This window comes from Gracilinanus agilis, chromosome 3 (assembly GCF_016433145.1).
Source record: "Gracilinanus agilis isolate LMUSP501 chromosome 3, AgileGrace, whole genome shotgun sequence".
Taxonomy (NCBI): Eukaryota; Metazoa; Chordata; class Mammalia; order Didelphimorphia; family Didelphidae; genus Gracilinanus; species Gracilinanus agilis.
The window spans coordinates 166077924-166104369 of record NC_058132.1 but is presented as its reverse complement, the minus strand read 5'-3'; the positions used below and the strand labels follow the sequence as shown (position 1 = coordinate 166104369).

At 35.9% G+C, this 26446-nt stretch overlaps 2 protein-coding genes across 2 annotated transcripts; both read left to right on the top strand.

Moving 5' to 3' along the window:
- Positions 1 to 6651: 6651 nt before the first annotated feature.
- Positions 6652 to 7587, top strand: LOC123238953 (olfactory receptor 8G1-like). The gene has a single exon (XM_044666209.1). The coding sequence runs from the start codon at positions 6652 to 6654 to the stop codon at positions 7585 to 7587; it is 936 nt and encodes a 311-aa protein (XP_044522144.1).
- A 7403-nt stretch (positions 7588 to 14990) lies between these two features.
- On the top strand, positions 14991 to 15923 carry LOC123238952 (olfactory receptor 8G1-like). The gene has a single exon (XM_044666208.1). It carries the CDS (start codon positions 14991 to 14993, stop codon positions 15921 to 15923), a length of 933 nt encoding a protein of 310 aa, XP_044522143.1.
- The last annotated feature ends 10523 nt before the right edge of the window (positions 15924 to 26446 follow it).

The following is a 26446-nucleotide window of genomic DNA, read 5'->3' as shown; positions in this document are numbered from 1 at the left end:
GGTGGGGGTGAAGGGGAAAGGAGGAGCATGAATCAGGTAACCATGTTAAAAATGTATATTAATAAATGTTAAAAAAAATGAAGTGAGATAAAAAACAATAAAAATTCTGCAGGAATTAGAAGTAGAATAAAAAGCTTAGAAAAGAAAGTTTTAAGCATCATGCAAGTAATGGATTCCCTGGAAATGATACTATATCAAACAAACCATTGACTCCACAAGGCAAGAAATATTAAGACAAAACCAAAAGATTAATCAGAAGAGAAGAAAATATGATATTTCATATGAAAAAGAATTGACTTAAATAGGCAGAAGTGTTGTGAAACTGAAATGAGAAATAGATGTAAATACTTCACAAACCCTGATATTCTAAATCTGTGATGGGCAAACTACAGCCCATGAGCCAGATGAAGGGGTGGGGGTTATGTTCTATCCAGCCACATGACACTATTCCTAATCTGACGAATACAATGAGTAGGATACAACCCAATGAAACTTCAAAAGAGTTGCCTTAGAAACAGACTGACAGATGAGCATTTCCTTTCCTTTGGCCCCCTCTTTAAAAAGTTTGCTCATCACTGCTCTAAATAAATGTCAGTGATCAAAAATCCAGCAATTTCCAATGAAAAAGTACTATAAGAAGCCAAAAAGAAGGTATTCATGTACTCAAAAATCACAGTCAAGATCATACAAAGCCTGAAAACATCTGATATTAATGAAAGGAATTCTTTGGTATTTCAAAAAGCAAAAAACAAAAACCTTACAAGCAGGACTACAAACCTGAGCATAAAAAATCACCAGAAGAAAATTACCTGTAATGGAACAAAGTGCTTAAGTAATAGAATGAGCCAGTTGACCCACAATAAAATTGTAACACTAAACTTGTAGTTTTCTACAAAAATATAGAAAAGTCTTTCTTTCGGTCCAACAAAACAAAATAAAAATACAGTAAAGCAAACTGAAAATACATTCAGATAAAGGAAATGAGCTGTAGAAGGTAGAAGGTAGACCTTTAGTTAACAAGCAGAAAAAAAAAACTCTACTCTCAGTATCTCTTGAGAATTCACCTAAAGAAATCCCTATGGAAGTAGATGTAGGTGAATGTTATGTAGTTATTTTGTATAATTGGAAATTAATCAGAATGCCAATATTAAGAATTCTAGTTTGGCCAATCTAGCATAGATGATCCTTTGACTGAAATAGAAGCATCAAAGCATAATCCCAATCTGTAACTTCACAAAATCCCATTTTTAGAGCTGATTTGCCATTAATGTTGAAATATATGGAGCAGGTAATCTGCCATATTATGTTTCTCATTAAATACTTAGTGATTGACAGTTCTTTCTGTGCATCCTACAGCTCTCTGGACACATCAATTATCTGCAGATGTCTTTTGACTATTTCTAATAATTACTTTGAAGGAACTTCACGAATTTCTGTTTTTCAGTTGCAAAAAAGTTTTAAAAGATATATATGAAGAAATTATCTACCATTAGGAAACAGTAGCTGAAGTCTACATATATCAATAAGGAACTTTCTGGGAAACAGACCTAAAGTTAGTATCAAAGGGCATTTCAGTTGAGAAGAATTCAAAGTCTTTTTGTTAAATGATACCTGTATCAACGATGACAAAGTTTAAAAGTGGACTCGCTGGGTACTGGTGGAAACTGTTAGTACTGAAAGTTCTTTTATGGTCCTGGCAGCTGCTTTAGAAGATGTCCATGTTACGATATCCAATAATTGAAAGCTATTCTATCCTGCTAAATTCTGCTGAAATATTGAATTAGTTACTAAGCTGCAACTAAGGTGCAGTCTTTTCATTCCAATGTGGAGAGATTGAATAGCATGTCACTACTAACACTTTAAAAAATTATTGTCATGCAAAACATACCCCCATATTGGTCATTGTTGTAAGAACACACTCATACATAACCAAAATCTAGAAATAAGACCACAAATACATTGATAAGAAAGACAACCCTAATAGTTCTTTCTTTTGAAGTGGATAGCATTCTCCATCATATCTTTCAGAATTGTCCTAGATTATTGGTTTGCGGAGAGTAATCAAGTTTTCATAGATAATCATCATCCAGTATTGTTATGTGTACAACATTCTCCCAGTTCTGCTTCTTTTGCTCTGCATCAGAAGATCTTTCTATTTTTTTTCTGAAATTGTCTTTCTTATCATTTCTTATAGTACAATAGTATTTCATCACCAACATGTACCACAATTTGTCCAACCATTCCCCAACTGATGAACATCCCCATAATTTCCAGTTCTTTGCCACAACAAAAAGAGCTGCTACAAATATTTTTGTATAGGTAGGTCCTTCCCCCTTTTTAAATTTCTCTTTGGAATACAGTCCCAGGAGTGATATTACTGGATCAAAGGGTACGCACACAACTAACACTTCTGAGCGAACTGAGGCCTTGGTTTTGGATTTGATAACGATCCTTTGTCAAGACATTCCAACTTTACTGACAAGAGTGCCTAAAATCAGGAAATCTTGTGTCCTGAAGCTATCATCCCCCTTCTTAGACTATAAAAGTTCTTTTTTTTTTTAAACTTTTTTCCTGCACTAGACAATGACTGGAGTCTTATTTTTTGGTGTGTTTCTGAGGTTTCTCAAAAATATAAAGCTTTCTTTTTTCATTTTGTTAGCAAAGACTATGATAGTTCCTAAATAACAATGTAAGAGGTGAATTTGATTAATCTTTAGTCCTTTGACAAATATATGTGAAGCATTTATATGAGTATACATAAATACATATGTAAAATACATGCTGCAAAAAATTGTTGAGATAGAATTCTTAAAAGCCTTAAAAAACTTCCTAATGAAAAGACCTGAGTTGAGTAGGAACTTCAAACTGCAAAAATGAAAGTCAAGAGTTAAGAGAAAACTAGAAAGGTAAATTTACTGGGGCAGTTTACATGGATTGGATGATGATGTAATGTTAACATGTTAATTGGGGAGAAGTAATGTGTCCTTTCAGAACCTTCATTTCTTCAGAGTTTTGAAGTAGTTAAATAAGAAAAACAGAGTACCTGGGATGGATTGGTTCTATTGTGTGTGTTTGAAGAGTGGATAGAAAAGTAAATATATTCATGTAGAAAGTAGGAAGATGGGGCAGAACTTGCTATTTCTTAAAATTGAGAAACATGAAAAATGTATATATGTAAAGACAGAAGAAGGAGGAAGGGGAGTGGGCAATAGACTAACCTTACTTTTTATCAACCAGTCACACATGAACACACAGACACACAAATGATTTTGCATAGAAATATATCTAATTCAGCAGGCAGACAAAAAGGGATAACAAGACTGAGAGGTAATAACAAAAGGGAGGCAATAATCACTAGCAAAACTAAAGTCCTGCTCCTTAAGGGGAACTAAAAGGAAAAGAAAATGAAAAGCCAAGAGCTGGAATATATGAGAATGCCCAGCAGTTACTTGAACAAATGAATGTAAATGAATGTGATATATTTTTGCACTGAAATTATGAAACATGATTTCAGAGAATTCTAAGAGGGTTTTAGTAATGTAAAATGAAGTAAGTAAAGCCATTTATACAAAGACAACAACATTATTGAAATATGTATGAACTTTCATCAAAGCAGTGACAAATTGTATCTCCAAAGCATCTTACTTTCCTCCTAAAAAATATGTGAAGGTGCAGAGAGACACAGTTTTTGATATGGTCATCAAATCTGTAGTGAATTAATTATATTTGTGGATTACCAATTTAAAAATATTATCTTAATGACACCTTTGCTTCCTTCTGTTACTTGGTTCAAGTAATTCACTCTAGAGAACTACATAATAGTATCTAAAATGCTTGAAAGTTAGTTGTTAAAGTCACCTCTTAATTGAGAGAACTATTGATAGTTTCTTAATATGTGATGAGGTGATTGAAATGATAACTCTTTTCAAAAAACAACTTGTAATGAGGAAGAAATGTATTGAGGTCACATGCTGTTTAAGTTAGCTATATTTTATATAGTAGTTATTTGTGGTTTTGTAAGTATACTTGAATGTAAGCTCCATAAGGGGAAGGATAATATCTATTCTAAATGTTGTATCTTTCCCCAGTGCCTAGCAAAGTGTCCTTCATACAGGAAATGCTTAATGAATATTTGAATTAAACTCAAAAAAGAGAAATGTAGAAGAGAAGGGAAGGAGGGAAATGCCCAGATAGCTTAATGTATCAAACTAATTAAAAAATTAGAGATGGCTTAGAAAGTTCTTTTTCATTTTTAATCTTTAACTTCTTTAAAATTCAGATCTTTCTATAAGTACTTAATGTGGAGAAAGACAAAAACAAATTTATTTTGCTACAGTGTTAATATTTTTTATTTACAAGAGTTTCTCTACTCCTCCCCAATTGACAATAACTCAATAATACAAGATTGTTTATGGTATAATTCTTTGTAGTACCATGTGTTTCTTTGATTTCAGTCTACCAATCTTCTGTACCTGTACTACCTTGAGGGTAATAACTTTTTCCAGTTAACTCTACAAGTTGGTCCCTTTCTTCTTTTCTAGTCTTTGTGCAGATTTCTTTCCCTTTATTAACTCCATGATTCAGTTATATGTTCCTGAGATGGAGCACTTCTCTATACCTCTGCACTGGCTATTCTTCAAACTTGAGATATACACTCTCTTATCTCTTAGAATCTCTGGCAATCTTTGAGACTTAGTTCAACTACTACCATTACCCTTAGCTCTAAGTTCCCTGCCACTTATATTCATGTATGTACATATATTTTTCCATTAGAATTTAATCTCTTTGAGGACAGGAAGTCTTCATTTTTGACTCTATCCCTAACCTTTGGTGCAGTGCTTAAACACAAAGCAAGTGCTTGATAAATGTTTATTTAATTGGTTGGTACTATAATTATTTTCATTTAAATAATGAGGAAATCGTGATTCAAAGAAGTTATACTTGCTGATAGTTGTATATCTAGTAAGTGAAATGAGTTAAAACCCAGATGAATACTAATTCCAAAGCTAGGGTTCTTTTTATTCTATCATTGCTGTCTCAAGCAAAGTAAAAGCATAAAGAATACTAAAATGAGCATTTTTGATAATTATATTTCCTCTATATTTCTCTCTCCCCCCATAACAACAAAAATGGAAACAAAAGTTTTTGAGTCTCCCTCGTCTCTAATTACCATCTCTACAAATGACTTGAAAATTTGCCAAAATTTATATATTTAAGAAGGAACTTGTTACGAAATTCATTCTTGAACTCTAAAATTCACTCTGACCATTCATTTCAAGACCAAAAGCCAGAATGAGTCAGAATGAGTCAATGATTTATCTTAATGAAGCCTATTAAATCCTATCATTGGGGAGCAGCCACCAATGGCTTCTTCCCAAAAGAGTTAAAATCCCTGGCAAGAATCTTCCTAAAACTTCATCAGTATTTCTAAACAGGTCCCAAGATTCTCTGTTCCCAGGAGATAACACTCATTTCATATATATCTTCAGCTCTGGTATCATTAATGGGTGATATTTTCTCCCCTAAATTTGGAGTGAATCTTCCAGGAATAGTTATAATCATAAAATTAGGATAAGGGAAACATAGACTAGGAGATTCATACAATAGACCATGCTTAGCATTAAATGGAAAAGAAGAGATAGTGCTAAAGATTATTACCACTGACTTTGTTAAAGTTATTTCTCTTCTAGGACATTATGAAGGATGAGCCTATATATTCCAAAATTTAATGGTGAGTGTCTGACCAATCTGTCCTCTTTCCAAACCTACAGTCATGGGGTCCTAGGGCTCTGGGAAACATGGTCTCATCATCATATACTGTCCACAGTAGCTCCTGACATGGACTAGTGAAGAGTCATAGTGCAGTGGGAGAAAGTTCAAAGACAATGGTTGTCAAGGAGGAGCCATTCTTTCCATTTCTCAAGATCCTCTCATTGAAGAGAGGACCACAGTTCCATTGATATTCTTACTCTGTGACTTCAGGTGGTCCTTGAACAACTGTTTGTAAAATATTCCTTTAATTTCCTTAAACAATATAGAAATCATGGTACCTGATGCAGTCTAGCTGCACTTGAAGGTCTCAGTAAGCTTTTAGAAAGAGAAACAGATCCTGGAGAATACCAAAGATGAGTCCTCCTTTTCCCTGAATTCCCATCCTTCAAATTGCTAGTTGCTGAACTCTTTGCCCCAAAAGCAAAGTCATTGCTAGCCTAATTTTAAAAAAAGAAGGCAAAGACCTTTTTATTACCTAAGTTTAAATAATCCATATTCCAGGAAATCTGCCAACATTACTGAATATTTAGGGGTGACAGTAACACATAAAAAAGAACCTGGAGGGGGAAGCTAGATGGATCAATGAATAGACAGCCAGACCTAAAGATGGGAGGTCCTGGGTTTAAATATGGCCTCAAATATTTCCTCTGTGACTCTGAGTAAGTCACTTAAGCTCAATTGTCTTAGCCCTTACCATTTTTCTACATTGTAACCAATACTTAGTATTGATTCTAAGACAGAAGATAAGTGTTTAAAAAAAAAGAATCTAGAGAGCCACGGAATCAAACTCCTATTTTTTATGCAACTCCTCTGGGTAAGAGAACTTACAAGAACTTTCTCTTACGTGCTGTTTTGTTCTATCCCTACAGAGCCCAGAAAATGGACACAGGAAACAATTCCGCAGTGACTGAGTTCATACTTGCAGGACTAACATATTGGCCAGAGCTGCAGATTCCTCTCTTTCTACTATTCTTGAGTATCTATGTAGTCACCATGGTGGGAAACTTAAGCATGATAACACTGATTGTTGTCAGTTCTCACCTGCACACTCCCATGTACAATTTGCTAAGTAGTTTATCTTTCATTGATCTCTGTCATTCCACCGTAATTATCCCCAAAATGTTAGTGAACTTTGTGTCAGAGAAGAACATCATCTCCTACAATGGGTGCATGACTCAACTCTATTTCTTTCTCATTTTTGTAATTGCTGAGTGTCACATGTTGGCAGCTATGGCATATGATCGTTATGTTGCCATTTGTAGACCTTTGTTATATAATGTCATCATGTCCAATCGGGTCTGCATTTGGTTGGTAATTGGGGTGTACGTTATGGCTTTTGTTGGCGCCACAGCTCACACAGGCTGCATGCTTAGAGTGTTCTTCTGTAAGGACAATGTCATCAATCATTACTTCTGTGATCTCAATCCTCTCCTAGAGCTCTCTTGCTCCAGCATCTATATTAATGAAATGATGGTTGTTTGTCTTAGTGCATTTAATATTCTCACTCCAATTCTGACCATTTTTAGCTCTTATATTTTCATCATTGCCAGCATCCTCCGCATCCGTTCCACTAAAGGGAGGTCCAAAGCCTTTAGCACCTGTAGCTCCCACATGGCAGCAGTTGGTGTCTTCTTTGGTTCTGGTTCATTCATGTACCTACAACCATCTTCAGTCAGCTCCATGGAACAAGGGAAAGTGTCCTCTCTGTTTTACTCAATCATTGTCCCCATGTTGAACCCTATGATCTACAGCCTGAGAAACAAGGATGTCAAAGTTGCCATGAAGAAATTCATAGAGAGGAGAATCTTCTGGTGAGGAAAAGAAATATCAGTGATAAAGTTGGATATTGTTCTGAATATTGTGTTACATTTTGTTAGAACAATTATCCTTTATCAGATGTAGAACTCCACTGGTAATACTGTACATTTCTCTTAAACTATTTTTCTATTATCTTTTACTATTATAGAATCCCTTTCCCTTCATTTTCTATTATAATGATTATCCTGGAGAAATCATAAGGATTAGATCAAATAATGGGAAACATCCAAATTTCATGTCTTAGTTTTTATGGATTACTGGATCTTTTAGAACTGAAGTATGACATAATTACCAGACCACATATAGCTTAAAGATTTCCAATTCTCAAGAGCTCCATTTGCATATAAATTTCTTTAATCATTTGAATGGGATCATTTTGTAGTTGCACTTTCTCTATTCTCTCTCTAGCTTCATCTAGGAGCTTCTATTAGGTTTTTTTCAATACAATGTCGATTTTTCAATATGTATTTGGTCCATTTACCAAATACATTTAAAAATTGGCTCTTGACCTAGACCATGTTTTTCCTCTCAGGGTGACCAGACATTTTCATTTCCTAGGCAAATTTCTCATATTTACTGAATATTGAGTCTCTCCATTCTGTTTATTACACTTGTCCTCACTCAGACATCCTCGGGTTTTTGTTGCTGTTCAGTAATTTTTCAGATATATCAAGTTTTAGTGTCCTCATTTGAAATTTTCTTGGCAAAGATACTAGAGTGGTTTGTCATTTTCTTTTCTAGCTCATTTTACATATGAAGAAACTGAGGCAAGCTAGCTCAAGTGATTTGCCCAGGGTCACACAGCTAGACCATATTTGGGCTTCAGAAGATCAGTCTTCCTGACTCCAAGCCCAGTACTCCATCCATGGATGGATGCCAGCTGTCTGCCCTTGCCCTCTGATAGCTTAGGCAAATTTTTCATTTCACAGAACCCTATATTTCCTAATATCCCATACAGGAGGTAGAAAGTAAAAATATAAATATTAGCTGAGGAATTATGGTCTGGACTATATGCTTACTAGAGGATAGCAGGGCTATCAAAAAACTAACTATATTGTGTGAGGAGACTCCCACTTACTAGTTCTTTTAAAGACATCTCATCAAGTCAACTTGAGACAAGGACTCTGAACAAATTATGTCTTTGCATTTCAAATGGCATCTCGGTTGTATTGTTGGGGATTTGCTCCCAGACCCTGTAGTCTTTCCTATAGCTGCCAAAATCTTTGAACTAGAAATGTCACCTCAGATTACCTGGAAAATACGAGAGGATTTCAAATGGTGACCTTTTTTTTTATTGAGCAAGCAAATGTTGCAGAGGTGTTACTTCCAGAAACAAAGAGGAGAATCATCAGGCACAGTGAATTTGCTCCAAAACAAGGAAAGAGAGTAAGTATAAGATAAAAGAGAAGATAGCAGCCATCATTATAGAAGTGGATCTTTTCAAAGGTGGTCATTCTGCTGTTGGTTTATGCCAAATTTCTTCATAGTCAGGTTATAAAATCTATTAGATCAGATAGAACAGTAATAAGCACTAAAAAGCAGATTCAACCTCAAAATGCACTATATAAATAAGTTGAACTGTTGGGATATTCTCCAGACTTTGCTTACAGAATGAGAATAAATTAGAATGATTTGAGTGGGATGAGGGTTTAGATGACAAAAAGACTAACAAAGGAAGGGGAAAGTCATTCTGTACTCTTTCTTCAGATCAGAACATCTAAAGAAGAATAATGACAAGCCGTAGCAATTTTAGTGCACAAGAACCAGAATAGTGAGAGTACTCAATTCAGGTGGTATGAAAATTAGTTGAAGGAAATGAGGATTATTTTCCTTAACTTCAAAGAAATAAGTAGGATGTTGGGGGGTGGACTTCCTAACAATTGGAATTATCCCAAAATAGAATTGGATAGCTACAAAAGTAATAGTAAATTTCCTATCTTTGGGTGTCTTCAAGAAGATGCCGAATAAGATAATTTAAATGTTATTGAGAGGGAATTCCTGCTTTAGCTATCAGTTGAAGTACATTACCTCTAAATTCCTAACCCACACTGTGACCTTTTTATTCTTGTTAGAAAATATATGGGCATGAAACTAGAAACCAATGTTGTACTGAGAAGATGGATTATGGAGTATTCTAATTAATTACCATTGTTTTCTCTGATTGGGTATAGATTTAAAAAATACCAAACAGGATTTTTAGACCTATGAAATGGCAACCCAACTGCCTACTTCACCTCCCAAGATTTTACTTCCTTCAGAAATGAAGAACCTGTTTAAAGAATTCATATATTAAGGGGGTTTTACTATTGTTAAAGAAGTGGTCAGAAACTTGGCAGTCACCTGAGAAGTTAGATACTTATTATTTCTCCCTGCAGTAGTGTGCAAGAATGCTTTTAGAGAGGACACATAAAGAGAGAAAGGGCTATTACAGCTTACCAATAGTTATGTGGTCCAAACTTTTGCCTGTGTATGGTCAAGCATGTAAACATATTTAATGTTAAGACAAGGTAAAACTTCTGAAGGAATTCCATTATTTGAAGGCACCCAATTAGTTTGATAAAAAAAAAACAACTTGGCAGAGTTATGGGTAGGGAGTTAGCAGCAAAAAGACATGTGTGTGTGCACATGCGCACACACATCTGTGTGTGTGTGTGAGAGAGAGAGAGAGAAAGAGAGAGAGACAGAGACAGAGAGACAGAGACAAAAAGACAAAGAGACAGAGAGAGAGACAGAGAAGAAGGCAGAGAGAGAGAGGGAGAGAGAGACTCAATTTGTGACAAGACCCTGATGAAATTTTTGAAACAATGCTTGGTCTGAGACTGTCTCATTCCATACAACCTTAAGGATGTATTTGAGAGCCTAAATATAACTGTTCTATTGAAATATAGGGCAAATCATGATTTCTACTATTATGACCCTTGAGCATCTGGTACATTTGATTCACAGATTTAGAGAACAAGTTTAGAAGAAGCATACCAAGACCAACAGGTTATTTTCTCGTAACAATAATCTATTTATAATATAGTAGCTATGCATTCAGTGTATCTAGGTGAAGACAGCCACCTTTTATCTTAGTTAATTATGATATCACATATCTATGTTTAAAGGGAAACAGAAACAGATATTAGCTTCTCCTGACTAGTATGAATTTGCATTTTAGTGTCATGTAATGACATTCAATGTCATATTTCTATTACACAATCAGGAAAGAGTAACCATTTTCATAGGTAGTTAAAAGTGGCTATTCTGTATTGAATAATAACTGGTGGGAGAGAAGAGGCAACTAGTCAAAAGTATTCATAAGTTTAGGCTAAATGGAGATTTAGAAATATTTTTATTCCTAACACTGTATAGCTTTTTATTAGCTTATATAAATAAAAGTTACCAGATGAGATCCATCTGAAAATGAGAGCCATTAATATTGGAGTTATTTTATGAAAGTGTATATGAGAAACTAAAAAATAACCTTGAAAGGTATCCTATACATAGAAACTTAATGACCTCCAATGAGATGGCCATGTATCTTTCTGATTGCCTTAGGGATAGGAATGTGGGTAAACCTCAGAGTAAAAAATATTTTGCATTTATAGAGAAATTTGTGATTTGCAAAATAGTTTTATTATCAAAACTCTATGAGGGGGCAGCTGGGTAGCTCAGTGGATTGAGAGCCAGGCCTAGAGACGGGAGGTCCTAGGTTCAAACCCGGCCTCAGCCACTTCCCAGTTGTGTGACCCTGGGCAGGTCACTTGACCCCCATTGCCCACCCTTACCACTCTTCCACCTATGAGACAATACACCGAAGTACAAGGGTTTAAAAAAAAAAACCCTATGAGATTTTTTATTTTTTTACAAATGATGAAACTGAGACCATAGGAGGTTAAGTGATTTGTCAGTGGTCACAAAGCTACTAGTAAATACCAAGGAGAAGAGATTCATTAGCATCACTGAAAGAAGCCTCAAGGATATGGCAAAGTAGTTTTCTTAGTTATGCTTGAGGGAGGATTTACAAAAGAACAGAAAGAAGAAATGATTAGATAGAAACTGGAAGGCTGGGTTGATAGGGCATTAGATTTCCCACATTTCAGCTGTAAAGTGGGATGTGCAACTCTGAAAGATTCTTCCAAGGTGATCATTAACACTTGAATAGATAATTCTGTAAAGAGGGTAGATAGGGCTGATAATCATTCTGCCAAACTGACAGACAATGCCTTTCTATGGTTAGGAAGTTTGGGAGATAGCTAACTTGGCACCTAGAGGAGTGCACAGTTTAGTTGTTGATTAACTTATGATTATGATACACTGAATAAAGAAAGGCAAAGGAAGGAAATAAGTACTTTTAAAGCAGTTACTAATGTGTCAGATGCTGTCATAAGTGCTTTATAAAGATTACTTTGAATTGATATAGATATAAAATTAGGAGTCATTATTTTTCCCGTTATACAGTTGAGAAAAATGATGTTGACACAAATGATGTGACTTGATTAGGGTCACTCAGTGAGGAAATCTCTGAGGCTTGATTTGAGCCCAAGTTTTACTCTCTCCAGGCACAGCATTTTATCCTCTAGGTCAGCTAAACTGCTCCTCAGCACTACCTATCAGAGAAGAATAGAATAGCTGCTATAACATAAAAGTCATGCCATTTCACACTGAGAAATCTCTCCATCTAATATTTTTAATCTATTTTGTGAAATGAAATTTCTATGTCTGTCTTCACTCTCCCCCAGTCCTTTTCCCCTAAAATCAAAGTCTTTCCCATTTCCCGCTATACTCAAAAATGAGGTAGATTATTTATAATAAAAAGATACCTTCTAACATTAAAACAAATAGCTTAAAAGGATATTCCACACTTTTATAGACTCTTTAGCTTCTTTGGAAAGAGGCCTTGTGTATCTAATTGACTATGTGGAAAAGTAAAAAAAACCAATAACTTTATTTTGCCATAGTATTGATGATTTCTAACACCTAAAACTGTTTCTATGACCCTTCAAAATTGATAATATTGGATTGTTGAAAGCTTACAATTGCCATCATATTGGAGAACAAAACAAAATAGTACTAGCAAATGTCTTTTATTATAGGAAATATGTAAAAATCATTTGGGCAATTAAAGTCCTACTCCAATATATCAGAGAATCATGAATCTATAGTTGGAAGTGTGCCTATAGACTGACTTTTCCATGCCCTTAAATTTATAAATGAAGAAACTCCAGAAGTATTTAAGTCACTTGGCCCAAGTCACATTGGTAAGTAAAAGGTAGAATTTGAATTCAAACTTGGTTCTAATGACACTAAGTTCAATACCCCAAATTCAGCATTCTTTCCACTATAACTCAATGCCTGAATCATAGGTTAGAGTGTAGCCCTAGGTTCTAGAAGATAATGCTGAAGAGCACAAGACCTGTCTTGTCTTGCCAAACTTGAAAAGTTTGGAGTATATGCACAGAGATTACTTTTCATCTAAAGAGAAGACTAGCTAAATTTAGAAGTTCATTTGCCTTCATGACCTTAAGCAAGTCGCCTAAATTCTTAGGTTCTCATGTTCCTCCTCTGTAAAATGAGAGGATGAACTAGTTGAAAATTTTCCAGCTCTATATTTTGAGGTTGGCTACAAGTTGGCATTTTTTTGGTCTATAGCATCTCTCAGACAAAAGGCTGAACTACAGAAGGATAGAAGTCTCTATAGGTGGAAGGAATATCCATATTGATGGAATTATAGATGTTTGAAGTATTGCAGCATTACCTAGCTAAACCATTTTTATAAATGTAATATACTAAGCAATCTTTTTATGAGAAAATCAAGTTATATATGTGTATTATATAATATATGCTCCCATGATTCTATATACATGCAATAGTTTATGTTTTTATTATATTTATATATGCACATATAGTGAATTTAACAATAAAAACTGATATTAATATTATAAAAATTTCATGACAATCCTATGAGATATTATCTCTATTTTATTGATAAAGAAATTGAATTCAGAGAGATGATTACTTTTGATAGTCTTGCAGAAGCACATGTTATAAAAGGGAATCATATTCAGATCCCGAATTACTCGAAGACTTATAGTCCTTCCACAGTAGCATGCTACTTTTTAACAAAAAACAACTAAATAAAAATAGTATTGCAAGCATTCCCATTTTTTCCAGTTTCCTTTTTTTCTAGTAAAAAGTGGGAGGGGAGTTTGGCATCTCTTCCAACACCAAATAGTAGACAGTATATCTAGGCAGAGGCATGTGAAATATTTGCTTTAGAGCACTGATACTTGGATACATTAAACCTTTCCCTCTAGACCATAAGGCAGAAACTTAGTCTAAGGAAACCTATTAACATGAGAGAAAGAAGGGTTAAAAAGCAAACACTGGTGACTTCACAGAAGTATTATGTCCCTAGTGATATAAATGGGAGACTTCAGGGGCCTCTTTATTTACTTTTAATCAAATCCCAGGACTTTCCAGTTCCAAGTGAAAATACTCACATCATATAAACCAACAGTTCTGGTTATATTGATGAGTGATAGTTTCTCCCTTCCATCTGCAGTGAACCTTTCCACAAAAACAACAATCAGAAACTGAAATCTCTAGTTCAGCATAGTTCAGCATTCTAAAAGAAGCTGTGCGTGAGATCCATGCTCTGAACTGGACTGAGCATAAAATGGTATGTGAGGGACAGTTTTTAAGACTGTTACCATTAACCTGATTGATGACATTTACCATCTAGAACCCTGGGTAAACTGACCCAAGTTCCAAGGCTGAAGGGTGAGTAAATGGCCTCCTTAATTTCCTTATAAACCTAGAATCACAGGAGTCCAGAGTTTTTTGAAGCTTAACCTAAACAGCCTATTTGGTCAGCAAGAGAGCTCAACATAAGGTTAGTGAAGAAGCAGTAGTCTTTCATTAAGGAGAGGATCAAATTCCATTGGATTTCTAATTTATTTACCTTAGTCAACAAACGAAAATCTCAGAAAACATTTTCTTATCTTTGAAATAAGTACAGAAATCATTATTCCTGGCCATATGAATTTGGATTAGGGCTTTAAATATAAGTCAGGATATGGAAAGAGACAAGGATAAATCAGTGACCACAAGGAAAAATTTGTAGTCACTTCTTTTTTACAACTGATTTCTCACTATTTTCTATATTGTTAACATTGCCCAAACAGTACTCACTGGAGGAAAACCAGGTAGAGCAAATTTCAGTGGTTAGGCATATGTGTCTCATAGCCCTTTGAGGACATTAGAGATACTGGATGTTCAGAGACAACAAGGAAATGCTGAATGATGGCCAAAGAGCCCTGGGTTTGGTCTCCCATTTTTTATGAACTGCTGAAAAATCCCAAGGATATCTTTTGATGTGCTGCTTTTCTCCCATTCTCACAGAGTATCCCTTTCAAATGGACAGAGGAAATAAATCTGCAGTGACAAATTTCATCCTTGAAGGGTTAACAGACAGGCCAGAGCTCCAGATTCCCCTCTTACTCCTCTTCTTGAGCATCTATGTTGTCACTGTTTTGGGGAACCTGGGCATGATAACACTGATTGGTGTCAGTTCTCACCTGCACACTCCCATGTACTACTTACTCAGCAGTTTGTCTTTCATTGATGTCTGTCATTCCACTGTAATAACCCCCAAGATGTTGGTGAATTTTGTGTCGGAGAAGAACATCATCTCCTACAATGGGTGCATGGCTCAACTCTATTTCTTCCTCATTTTTGTAATTGCTGAGTGTCACATGTTAGCAGCTATGGCCTATGACCGTTATGTTGCCATCTGTAGCCCCTTGCTATATAATGTTATCATGTCCCATCAGGTATGCATTTGGTTGGTCGGTGGGGTGTACATGATGGCCTTTGTTGGCGCCACAGCTCACACAGGCTGCATGCTTAGAGTGTTCTTCTGTAAGGACCTCGTCAACCATTATTTCTGTGATCTCAATCCTCTCCTAGAGATCTCTTGCTCCAGCACCTATGTTAACGAAGTGCTAGTTCTTTGCTTCAGTGCATTTAATATCCTCACCCCAACTCTGACCATTCTTAGCTCTTATGTCTTCATCATTGCCAGTATCCTCCGCATCCGCTCCACTGATGGAAGGTCCAAAGCTTTTAGCACCTGCAGCTCCCACATGACAGCTGTTGGTATCTTCTTTGGCTCAGCTGCATTCATGTATCTTCAGCCCTCTTCAGTCAGCTCCATGGAACAAGCAAAAGTGTCCTCTGTGTTTTACACAATCCTTGTCCCCATGTTGAACCCCCTAATTTATAGCCTGAGGAACAAGGATGTCAAAGTGGCCATGAAGAAATTCATAGAAAGAAGACCGTTTCAGTGAAGAAAAGAAATGCCAGGGTAATGTTTGTAGTTTGTTCTGGAAAATGTGTTCCTTTTGGAAAAATCAGTTATTTTTCTCAGATGCTGAGATCCACTGATGTACACTTTCCTCTCACAACCTCTTTTTCTGAAATCTCTCCATGATCCTATATCTTTTCAAACAGATTGCTCTTGGAACAATTATAAGGATTAGGCATACCAAAAAGAAACATCTAAATATTGATCTTTATTTTGATGAGTCACTACTCATTTAAGAACTTCAGAGTGGTGTAGTTGCCATGCTAGCCCATCTACCCTAAAGATTTCACTTTTCTCCAGATTCTGATCTTTGTGTAACCGATATTACCATTGTAAGAAACTGTGTATGAATTTTTTTTAACTTAAAACCTTGCATTCTGTCTTAGGTTTGTTACTAAATATCTGTTCCAAGACAGAAGGATGGTAAGGACTAGGCAACTGGGGTTAAGTGACTTTGCTAGGCAATTGGGGTTAAATGATTTGCCCAGAATCGTACAGCTAGGAAGTGTCTGAGTTCATATTTGAACCCAGGACTCCCCATCTCTAGACCCAACTCTTTTTTTACTGAACCACCTAGCAGAATCCTGCTTGTGTACTTTTTTTTTTAAACCCTTGTACTTTCGGTGTATTGTCTCATAGGTGGAAGAGTGGTAAGGGTGGGCAATGGGGGTCAAGTGACCTGCCCAGGGTCACACAACTGGGAAGTGGCTGAGGCAGGGTTTGAACCTAGGACCTCCTGTCTCTAGGCCTGGCTCTCACTCCACTGAGCTACCCAGCTGCACCTGCTTGTGTACTTTTAACAGTTCTGTCTTATCTCTAGGTTTGACTGCCTTTTGTTATGTAATTCAACTCAATTTTCATCTGTTTCCTTTAAGCCTGTACTTGATCTACTCAATCAACTGACTGGTTGAATTGTGGCTTAAATCTATTCTTTCATATATTACTAATGTGATATTTCTTTCTCTTTGGTAAATGTCTTATGTTTTAGGATTATAAACTGCTCCAAGCTGTGGATGTCTTTGTGTCATGCAGTAAGCTGTATAGTCATTAGTCACTTACCCATGTCACCACTAGTTTGCAGTAATCTTGTAAAATCCTAAACGTTCATAAAAACTCAACATTGATCTCTTCAATTTTGTGTGCTCTAAAGCTCTGTAAGTGTGAGGAAACAAATTGAGAAAACATTGACAGAAGAGTTATAATACATCAAAATATAAGCTTACCAGCTGTTAATAGTGTTACTGCAGGGAATCCGTTTACTTGTGCAGATGTAAAATACTTTTGTCACTTTAACGTGTGTGAAGAAACTCTCAGTATACAATTCTCATAAACACCACACATTACAATCATTTGAAGGAAATAGTGATGCTCAGGCTTGAGAAAAAAACATTTAGAAACTTTATGAACTTAAAATACTGCTATGTGTAAGAAAAATCGGACCACTGAGACAGACAGAAAGACAGAGACAGTCACAGAATCAGAGAAGAAAGAGAAGAGACAGACATAATCAGAGATAGGTATAAAAGAGAGGAGAGAGGGGAGGAGGGAGAGAGAGAGACAGAGAATTTCTGGGTTTTTTTGTGTCTTTTGGACCATTATAACATATGATACTATTTCCTACATTAGGGAATAATTTTAGGTAAAGTTTCAATATGAGATGAGAACCTACATCAGACAGCCCAGGTTGCAATGTGATTAAGCACTGCTCTAAAACTGTCCATTACCCTAAGAGTATGCTTGAAAATCCACCCATGATTACTCCCTTGGAATATCATGGAAGTCTTCTTTCTTCCACTGATACCTTTGATGACTTGGTACATATGGTTTACAAGCTCAAATAAACTTTCTCCTATAATCTCTTTTGTACAATGCTCCAGTATATTCATCCTCACTAAACTCAGTGTAATAATTCATACAAACATATATCTTTAAAAGACAACAGAAAAAATACTGGTTTTCTGGATCAGTGTAAACTAGTTTTTAAATATGAAGACCATTTTTGTCTGCTTCTCAGATATAGATAGCTCCTATGACAAGTAATTGAGAAATGCCATCTTGGAAAGGAAGACAGAGAAGATGGTACCACTTGGGTACTAGCCAAAGTTTAAGGCAGGAAAACTAGAGATTTGTTCATAATGTGATTCCTATTAGGATACATTACAGCTATTCTAAAAGAGTGGCATTAAAAATTATTGTTTACATAAGAGAATTTTGCCAACTGAAACCCATACTGATTTAAGAAGATAGGGATTGTTTTCAAGAGACTAGATGAGGAATCAGGGGATTGCTACAAATGATGTACCTTGTATTTGGAGATTTGTTTATTTTCACTGATGTGGTCATAATTGTTAATGAGTGCATTGGAATAGTGTTCTTCACAATTTTCTAAGCATGTACTCTTAACATTTTTGAGCCTGCATCATCAATAACTATAATCATTTATTTATAAGTGAGATACCTATTATTCTCTACTAATATAGTATGCAAGTCAGCAAAGATTTATTATGTGGCTGTTATGTTTCAGGCACTATGCTAAGTGCTGGGAATACAAAGAAAGGTTAAAAAAGTTTCTGTTCTCAAGTTCATCATCTATATAATGGGGTAAGACAACCTACAAACAACAATGTACAAGAAGGATATATACAAATAAATTGAAAATAATTGATAGAGAAAAGAAAAGATATTTGTATTAAAAAGAATCAGGAAAGGCTTCTTGTGGAAGTGGATTATTCTTGCAGGAAAAATCAAGGAAGTCAGATGCTGGAGATAAGAAGGGAAAGAATTACTGGCATGGAGACAGTCCATGAAAGTGCATGGAGTTGACTGTTCTGGAGAGCAATTTGAAACTATGCCAAAGGGCTCTAAAGCTGTATACACTTTGATCCAGTGATGCCACTACTAGGTTTGTCTCCCAAAGAGATTTTTAAAAAAGGAAAATGACCAATTTGCATAAAAATATTTATTGTAGCTCTTTTCATGGTAGCAAAGATTTAGAAATTGAGAGGCTGAATATTAATTGGGGAATGATGGAACAAGTTGGAAGATCATTATAAAGACTTAGTGGATTATGGACTGGAATGGGAAATATTTGAGGTAAGGAGACCAACAGAAAGGTTATTTCAATAGCCTAGGAATGAGATAATGAAGGCCAACCCCAGGATGGTTATGGTATCAGAAGGGAGGAGGTGTATATGATAGACATTATGAAGATAACATTAATAGGATGTGGCAAGAGATTAAATATGGGGAGGTAAGTTGATAGAGAGGAATCAAGTATGACACCTACATTGTAAGCTTAGGTGACTGAGAGGATGATGGTACCCTCAAACATAATAAGAAAGTTAGGAGGAGGAGAGGGCATGAGGAAAAGATGATGAATTCAGTTTTGGACACATTGCATTTAAGATATCTGTCTATAGAAAATCCATTTCAAGATGTCCATTAGGAAGTAGAAAATGTAAGAACGAGGGTCAGAGAGAGGTTTGAACTGGATAAATAGATTTGAGATTCATTAGCTTAGAGATGATAACTGAGAGCTTATGACTGAATCAAATAATATATAGAGAGATGAAAGAGGGCCCAGGACATTATGCAACATATGTGAAGTTAAAGTTTAAAAGAATGAGATAAAATGAAATAAATAACATTTAAGAATATTGCATTTTCATTGATGTGCAAAACCATTTTGACTTGAAATAAAATCATATTAAAATCATATTAAATAAACTAATATTTTGATGAGAACATGATTGATTGTTTCATTATATTTGGAAATGTTGGTTAGATACTTTGTGATGAAATTATTAAAAAACCTGTTTATAAATTCAATTGATTTTGATACTAGGTTTTAACTGATGCCATAATTAAAAAACAGCAACCTCCACCTCAAAAAGTTGTAACTTCAAATGGAAGAAGTTCATCACTGGTTGCATTTACTGAATCATAAAATTCATTTTTCAATCCCATCCACCAGTTATAGAAAGGTTTTAACTGAGATTTTGCTACTAATTTTCTTTTTTCCTGATGCTGTCAATTTTATTTGAACATTAATCATTAATAAGCATTATGTTTACTGTATGTTTGATGGAGGGGTACCGGGGTGTGGTATGTGATGGCTGCAAGGACCAATTGCAAGGGACTATCCACAGTATTCTGTTCTTGTATGAGGGACAGAGTTAGTGGGAGCAGGAGAAAAGTGAGATTCTTGTGTTCCGTTTCCAATTTTAAGAGAAATAATGACATTCCAAGTTTCCCTTGAAGGGAGAGAAAAACTCAAAGAAACTGACATTTAGAGGAGCCAGCAACCTCTTATCTTCCTTTATCTAGCTTGAGACCTACACTAGAAATTAGGGCAGTGATGGTGAACCTTTTAGAGACTGAGTTCTGGGCCCTGCTCTTCCCCCACACACCCACCAAGTGCTGGGCACTCCCTGACCCCCCTCACCCCACAAAGGGGAGGGAGGAAGTGCTCCCATTGGGCTCCTGGATAGAGGAGCAGGAGATATGAAAAAGTGGAGAGAAGGAAGGGAGCAGCTCCACATGAGTCCATCTGCCTTTCTAGTAGTAAACTGGAGGATGGGAAAGGGTAGACAAGTACTCACAGAGAGCACTCTGGGCACCATCTTTGGCACCTATGCCATAGGTTCACCATTACTGGACTAGGGGATTCTTCCTTAATTAAGATTTGAGACTTTGTTTCCAGGTTGAGATGATAGACCTCTCTAAGTGCTATGAATACAGAAAGAATAAAAAGACAATACCCTGCCCTCAAGGAACTCATAATCTAAAGAAGGAAACAAGAAGCAAATAAATATATACAAACGATTGACAGAAGATATAAGAAATCATTAAAAAAAATGTCAGATTAAGAGGGGATAGGAAAGGCTCCCTGAGAAAAGTACTATTTTAGTTCAGTCTTCAAGAAAAACAAGGAAACCAGGAAGCAGAGATGAGACAAGAAAGAGAACATTCTAGACATGGGGGACAGCCGGAGAAAATGACCAAAGTCAAGAGAATGTGTGTCTAATTGATGGAACAGCAAGAAAACTGGTTCCATTAAATCCAAGTATGTGGTACAGAGAAGATGAAGATGAAGATGAAGTAAGAAGAAGAAAGGTGATGAATGAGGGGATTTGGTTTTGCATACAAGGTTTTAAATACAAAAATTAATATTTGTTCTTGAAGCCAATGTAGTTTATTGAACAGAGGATTGATATATTTGGAACCATGCTTTAGGAAAATCATTTTAGTTGTTGAAGGATAGATTGAAGTAGAGAGATACTTGCAACAAACCCACCAGCAAGCTATTGCAATAGTCAAAGAATGAGGTGATGAGGATCTGCACCAAGGTATTGGTAGTATCAGAGGAGAGAAGGGAGTATATTTGAAAAAATGTTGCAAAGGTGAAATGGAGAGATTTTGGCAATAGATAGGATATGGGAAGTGAGAGACCATGAAATTAAGGATAGCACGTAAGTTGCAATCCTGGGACCCTGGGCGATGATGATTTCCATAGTAGTGAATTAAAAAGGAATATAAAAGAGTTTAGGGAGAAAAATGAGTTTAGTTTTGAACAAGTTGAGCTTAAGATGTGTACTAGTTTTGAAAGGCAGTTGGAAATGTGAGATTGGAGGTCAGCAGAAGGGTTAGAACAGAATAAGTAGATTTGAGAATCATCAGCATTGAGATGACAATTAAATTCATGGAAGTTAATGAGATTGCCCAGGACAAGAGTGCCCAGGACAGAACCTGTGGGACGTCTGTGGTTAGCAGACATGACCTGAATAAGGCTCCAGCAAAGAAACTGAGAAGAAATCATTTAATAGGTAGAAGGAAAACCAGAAGAAAGTATTGTCCCAAAAACATAGAAAAAAAAGAGTATCAAAGAAGAGAGAGTGATCAACATTGTAAATGCTGCAGATAGACCCAGAAAAATGAGAACTGAAAAAATTGTTGATTTTGGCAATTAGGCTAGATACAATTTTTGGCAATGTACACTTAAGCAACTGTTCAACATTAAGTGTAGTGGATATATAGCCATGATGCAAATAATCTTGATAATTTTGCATATGTGTACCCTTTTGAGAGATATAAGATCCTCATTATTTTTACCTTGTTACAAATAATATTGATATAGATGGATATATTCAAAATGTTTAATAGTTTATTTAAAGCCATATTGGTAATTAAGAAGGTCATGGGCCTGCTAAGATCTAATTCAAATACCCCGCCATTACTTCTGCCCACCTAGCTTGTTCCACAGGAAAGAGACAGTACCAATCCCATTCTCCCTATTTAAGCTTCTCACCACGTAAGACAGGAAGTCCTTTGAATCATGGGAAGTGTAGTTCTCAAGTCCCCTAAGCTTCCACAGGAAGTTTATATCATGGATCTGATAGTAAGACCAAGGACCCCAAAGAACCCCAAATTTCCACTAACAATCTCATGTTGTGGCTGCAAAAGAAATATTTTAGCAGTAAGAGAAGTGTCAGCCTGGCCACTTGTCAGCTTTGTTCACTTATGTTCCCATTAGAATTATTATCTTTCACCAACGGTTTCTTTATAGTGTGGGTTTTATAAATATTGTGGCCTGGGGACTGCATCCCACAACATGCCCCAGAAGTCCCTCCCCCCTACTTCCTGGTGTGGAATCGGTCTTGAATGGTACAGGATTGGTCTATAGAAGAACCAATCCCCCCAAGGAGGGAACTTTGAATCTGATTAGATTCAGGTTTAGAGGGGAGAGTCAATTTCAGGCTAGGGGAACTCCCATGTTTTTTTTTAATAAAGTTTTTGTGAGAACATAGTGATAGATTTTCTTTCAGCATTTACAATAGAAATCCTTTTTAAGTTACTTTTCCAATTTTTGAGAGGGAGCTTTACTTAAAACTAGATAATATAATTAATTTGCAATGGGGGATGGATTGAAACACACCCCAGCAAGTACTGAATCTGTACCCTAGCCACTTCCATGTGGTTCAAAGTCTGAAGGGTTTATTACCATGTAAACCCACTTAAATGGGCACATATAAAATGTAATGTGCCACAATATGTTGAAAATAAATGAGTAAGGTTTACCTCATTACTATCAATCCCTCTGCACAATGGAATTCCCACTCTTCCTAAGAATGCTTTGTAGACCAACTGAAACACTAAGTAAAAGTACCAATGAAAAACTCTCTGTTAAATATGAATAAAGTCTACTTTGTTTCTAACTTTTAGATAAGACAAATTCAAATGCAATATAAGTTTCATCTCTACACACCAGTGGATCATCTTGCACCATCTAGGTGTCACCCTAAAATCCTCACTATATCTCACCCCTTGTCTCTCCAGATCTATTTATCATCTCTGATAATCTGATAAAGACGGCTTCATTGATAAGGAAATAACCGGACACGGGAGAAGATCTTGACTGTTAACTCATAGCTGCTTCTCTCGAAGTGCCATTGAGTCACAAGTTTATTATATAAGAAATTCAAACTCCCTTTCACCCAAAAGCACAAGGATAGTTTCCCACAACTACAAAAAGCTGTATTTTTAACATAGACAATACAACAGGCTTAGAAGCTTCAAGGTGAAGATAAGAACCAGGCTGGACTTTCAGCTATATTTGTTATCACCAAGCCAAGTCTGAGAATACTTTTCTCAGGGGCAAATGCCCCAGCTAACTAAGGTTTCGGCCTTGGCTGCATTTCTGACCAAAGGGGAAGAATGTTAACCTTTTTATTATTATTATTATTATTATTATTATTATTATTATTATTATTTTAAACCCTTAACTTCTGCATATTGACTTTGTAAGAAGGAAAATTTAGGTATTTATAGATATATATTAAATATGTGGCCACCAGGAACCACCTAAATTTTCTTCTTACAACTTATAGGTGAAAGAGTGGTAAGGGTAGGCAATGGGGGTCAAGTGACTTGCCCAGGGTCACACAGCTGGGAAGTGTCTGAGGCCGGATTTGAACCTAGGACCTCCCATCTCTAGGCCTGACTCTCAATCTACTGAGCTACCCAGCTGCCCCCAGAATGTTAACCTTTTAACTGCTGGCCCGCTAGGAACCTAAAGCTCTTCAATAAGGCCACAATACTTTTCAACAAGAAATCACAAGGATCACAAAAGGGCTCAAAAGAGGAGTCCCAGATTTTCATCTATTCTCTTATTGGCTTCCCCCATTTTCCCCTCTTTTCTTTAAATTAAAATGATTTATTACACAGGAAAACTTTTAATAATGAAAGGAGTCATCAATTAGTTATAATCATCAGCTATAGCTGGATCTGATAGGATTTACAGATTAAACTGTTTGTTTATGGATCTCTACACTTGCCATCTGAGCTCTTGCTATGACCTGCCAATTTCATCTTGATTACATCTTTCAAATGCTCCCCTTTCTCTCTTCTAATACTGCCACTACCCTCATGTAAGTCTTCATCTCTTCAGGCTTGTGCTGGTGTAAGAGCTTTGCTTGCCACAAGTCTTGCTTCACTCCAATTCAGTCACTAAAGTAATTTTCATAAAGCAGAGGGCTGACCATGTGACTCCTCTAATCAATAAACTCCAGTAGTCCCCTCCCCCCATTATCTTCAGAATTAATACAAAAACCCTCTGGTAGTCAAATCCCTTCATAACATGGTCCTCTTTTCTCATTCTTCCAGTCATATACCTCATATACTCATATTCCAGGACTTTCTTTTGGATTCTGGCCAAAAAGCCAGCCTCCTGATGAAAATGCCAGAATCCAATGCCTGAGACAGGACTCAATTCCAGGTTTACTGACTACAAGTCCAGTATTCAATCTGCTACTATATATTGGCTCCTAAAAAGAATATATTATCCAATTATGGTAATTAGAAGAATACCCAACTCATGAATCTGGATCAGTCAGGGAAGGGATATTTAATATGTATTTCAGGACTTGTCTCAATGTAGTGTTCCTGAGTATCTAATCTGGGTATACCATGTACATGGGGCATGTGCTACAGAAGACTTTTTAAAAGCAAGAGAATAGTATGATTGACTTCTTTTTGTGTTACAGGAAGTTAGATCGCCCATAGCTTACCTATTAAGTGAGATGGGTCATAATGAGTGGTTACACTTGAAGGAGAAAGTCTGTAAATAGGACTGCTAGGGCAGAAATCACATCTCAGTACCTATTGGTTGCATTTCATTTTTAAAATATTTTCCTTTTTTACCAATTACATGTAATAACTTTCCATGCAAGTTTTCCCAAGTTATATGATCAGACTTATTTTCCTCCCTCCCTTTTCATCCTCCTTCTGGTACTGGCAGGCAATTCAGATTGGGTTGTACACATATTATCATGAAAAACATATTTCCAGATTGTTCATTTTGATAAGTAGTCTTATAAAACCAGAACCCCAAAACATAAATCCAAATTTAAAAAATGAAGAATAGTTTGCTTTCATCTGCATTCTGACTCCAAATGTTCTTCCTCTGGAAGCAGATAAGCATTCTTTGTCATAAGTTACTCTGAATTGTCCTGAATAATTTTATTGCTGATTATAGCTAAGTTTATCACAATTAATCTTTCCACAATATTGTAGTTCCTGTGTATGACGTGTTCCTGTTTCTGTTTATTTCATTGCATCAGTCCATGAAGGTCTTTCCCGCTCTTTCTGAAATCATCCTGTTCATCATTCCTTAAAGTACAATAGTATTCCATCACTGTCATATACCACAATTTGTTCAGCCATCCTCTAATTGATGGATATTCCTTTAATTTCCAATTCTTGGTCACCACAAAAAGAACTGCTATAAATACTTTTTATAAGAATGTCCTTTCCCATTAAAAAAATCTTTTTGGGATACAATCTCAAGTGGTATTACCGGATCAAAGGGTATGTATTTTTTGTAACCCTTTGAGCATACTTCCAAATTGCCCTCAGAATTGTTGGATCAGTTCACAGCTCCACCAGCAATGCATGAGTGTCTGACTTTTGAATGGATTTTATTTTGATAAGCTTATCTACACCTGTAAATTGCTCCAACTCTTTGAAAGTTTGACCTATGTTAAGAAAATGCTCCAAATATTTATATTCTTTGGAGCAGAAGTCCACTTCTATTGTATTTAAACTAAGAAGGTCAAATGAAGAAAGAAAGTTACCATATACCCTCAATAAAGTTATAGTAGAGATATATTTAGAACAAATAACTGGTAACAATAGATATACATCAATCATTTAGAGGCTAAACAAATTGTAGTATCTGAATAGAAGGGAAAGTAGTTTTGCCATAATAAATGAACTTAAAAAATGGAAAGAAGTACAGAAAAATAGATGAACTGATCCAAACTGAAATAATGAGAAACAGAAAAACAATATTCAAACTAATAGTAACAAATGTAAAGAATAGCAACTAAAAATAGTAAAGATGAAAGGCTGCATAATTATAATGATGAAGTTTAGTTCTGAAGAAGAAAACTGAGAGGACACTTCCCTTCCCTCTTTGCAGTGATAGGAGACTATTGGTGTCTACCAACA

Bases quoted from the DNA above. Each gene is read 5' to 3' on its own strand.
- LOC123238953 (XM_044666209.1), top strand. From the start codon at position 6,652: ATGGACACAGGAAACAATTCCGCAGTGACTGAGTTCATACTTGCAGGA.
- LOC123238952 (XM_044666208.1), top strand. From the start codon at position 14,991: ATGGACAGAGGAAATAAATCTGCAGTGACAAATTTCATCCTTGAAGGG.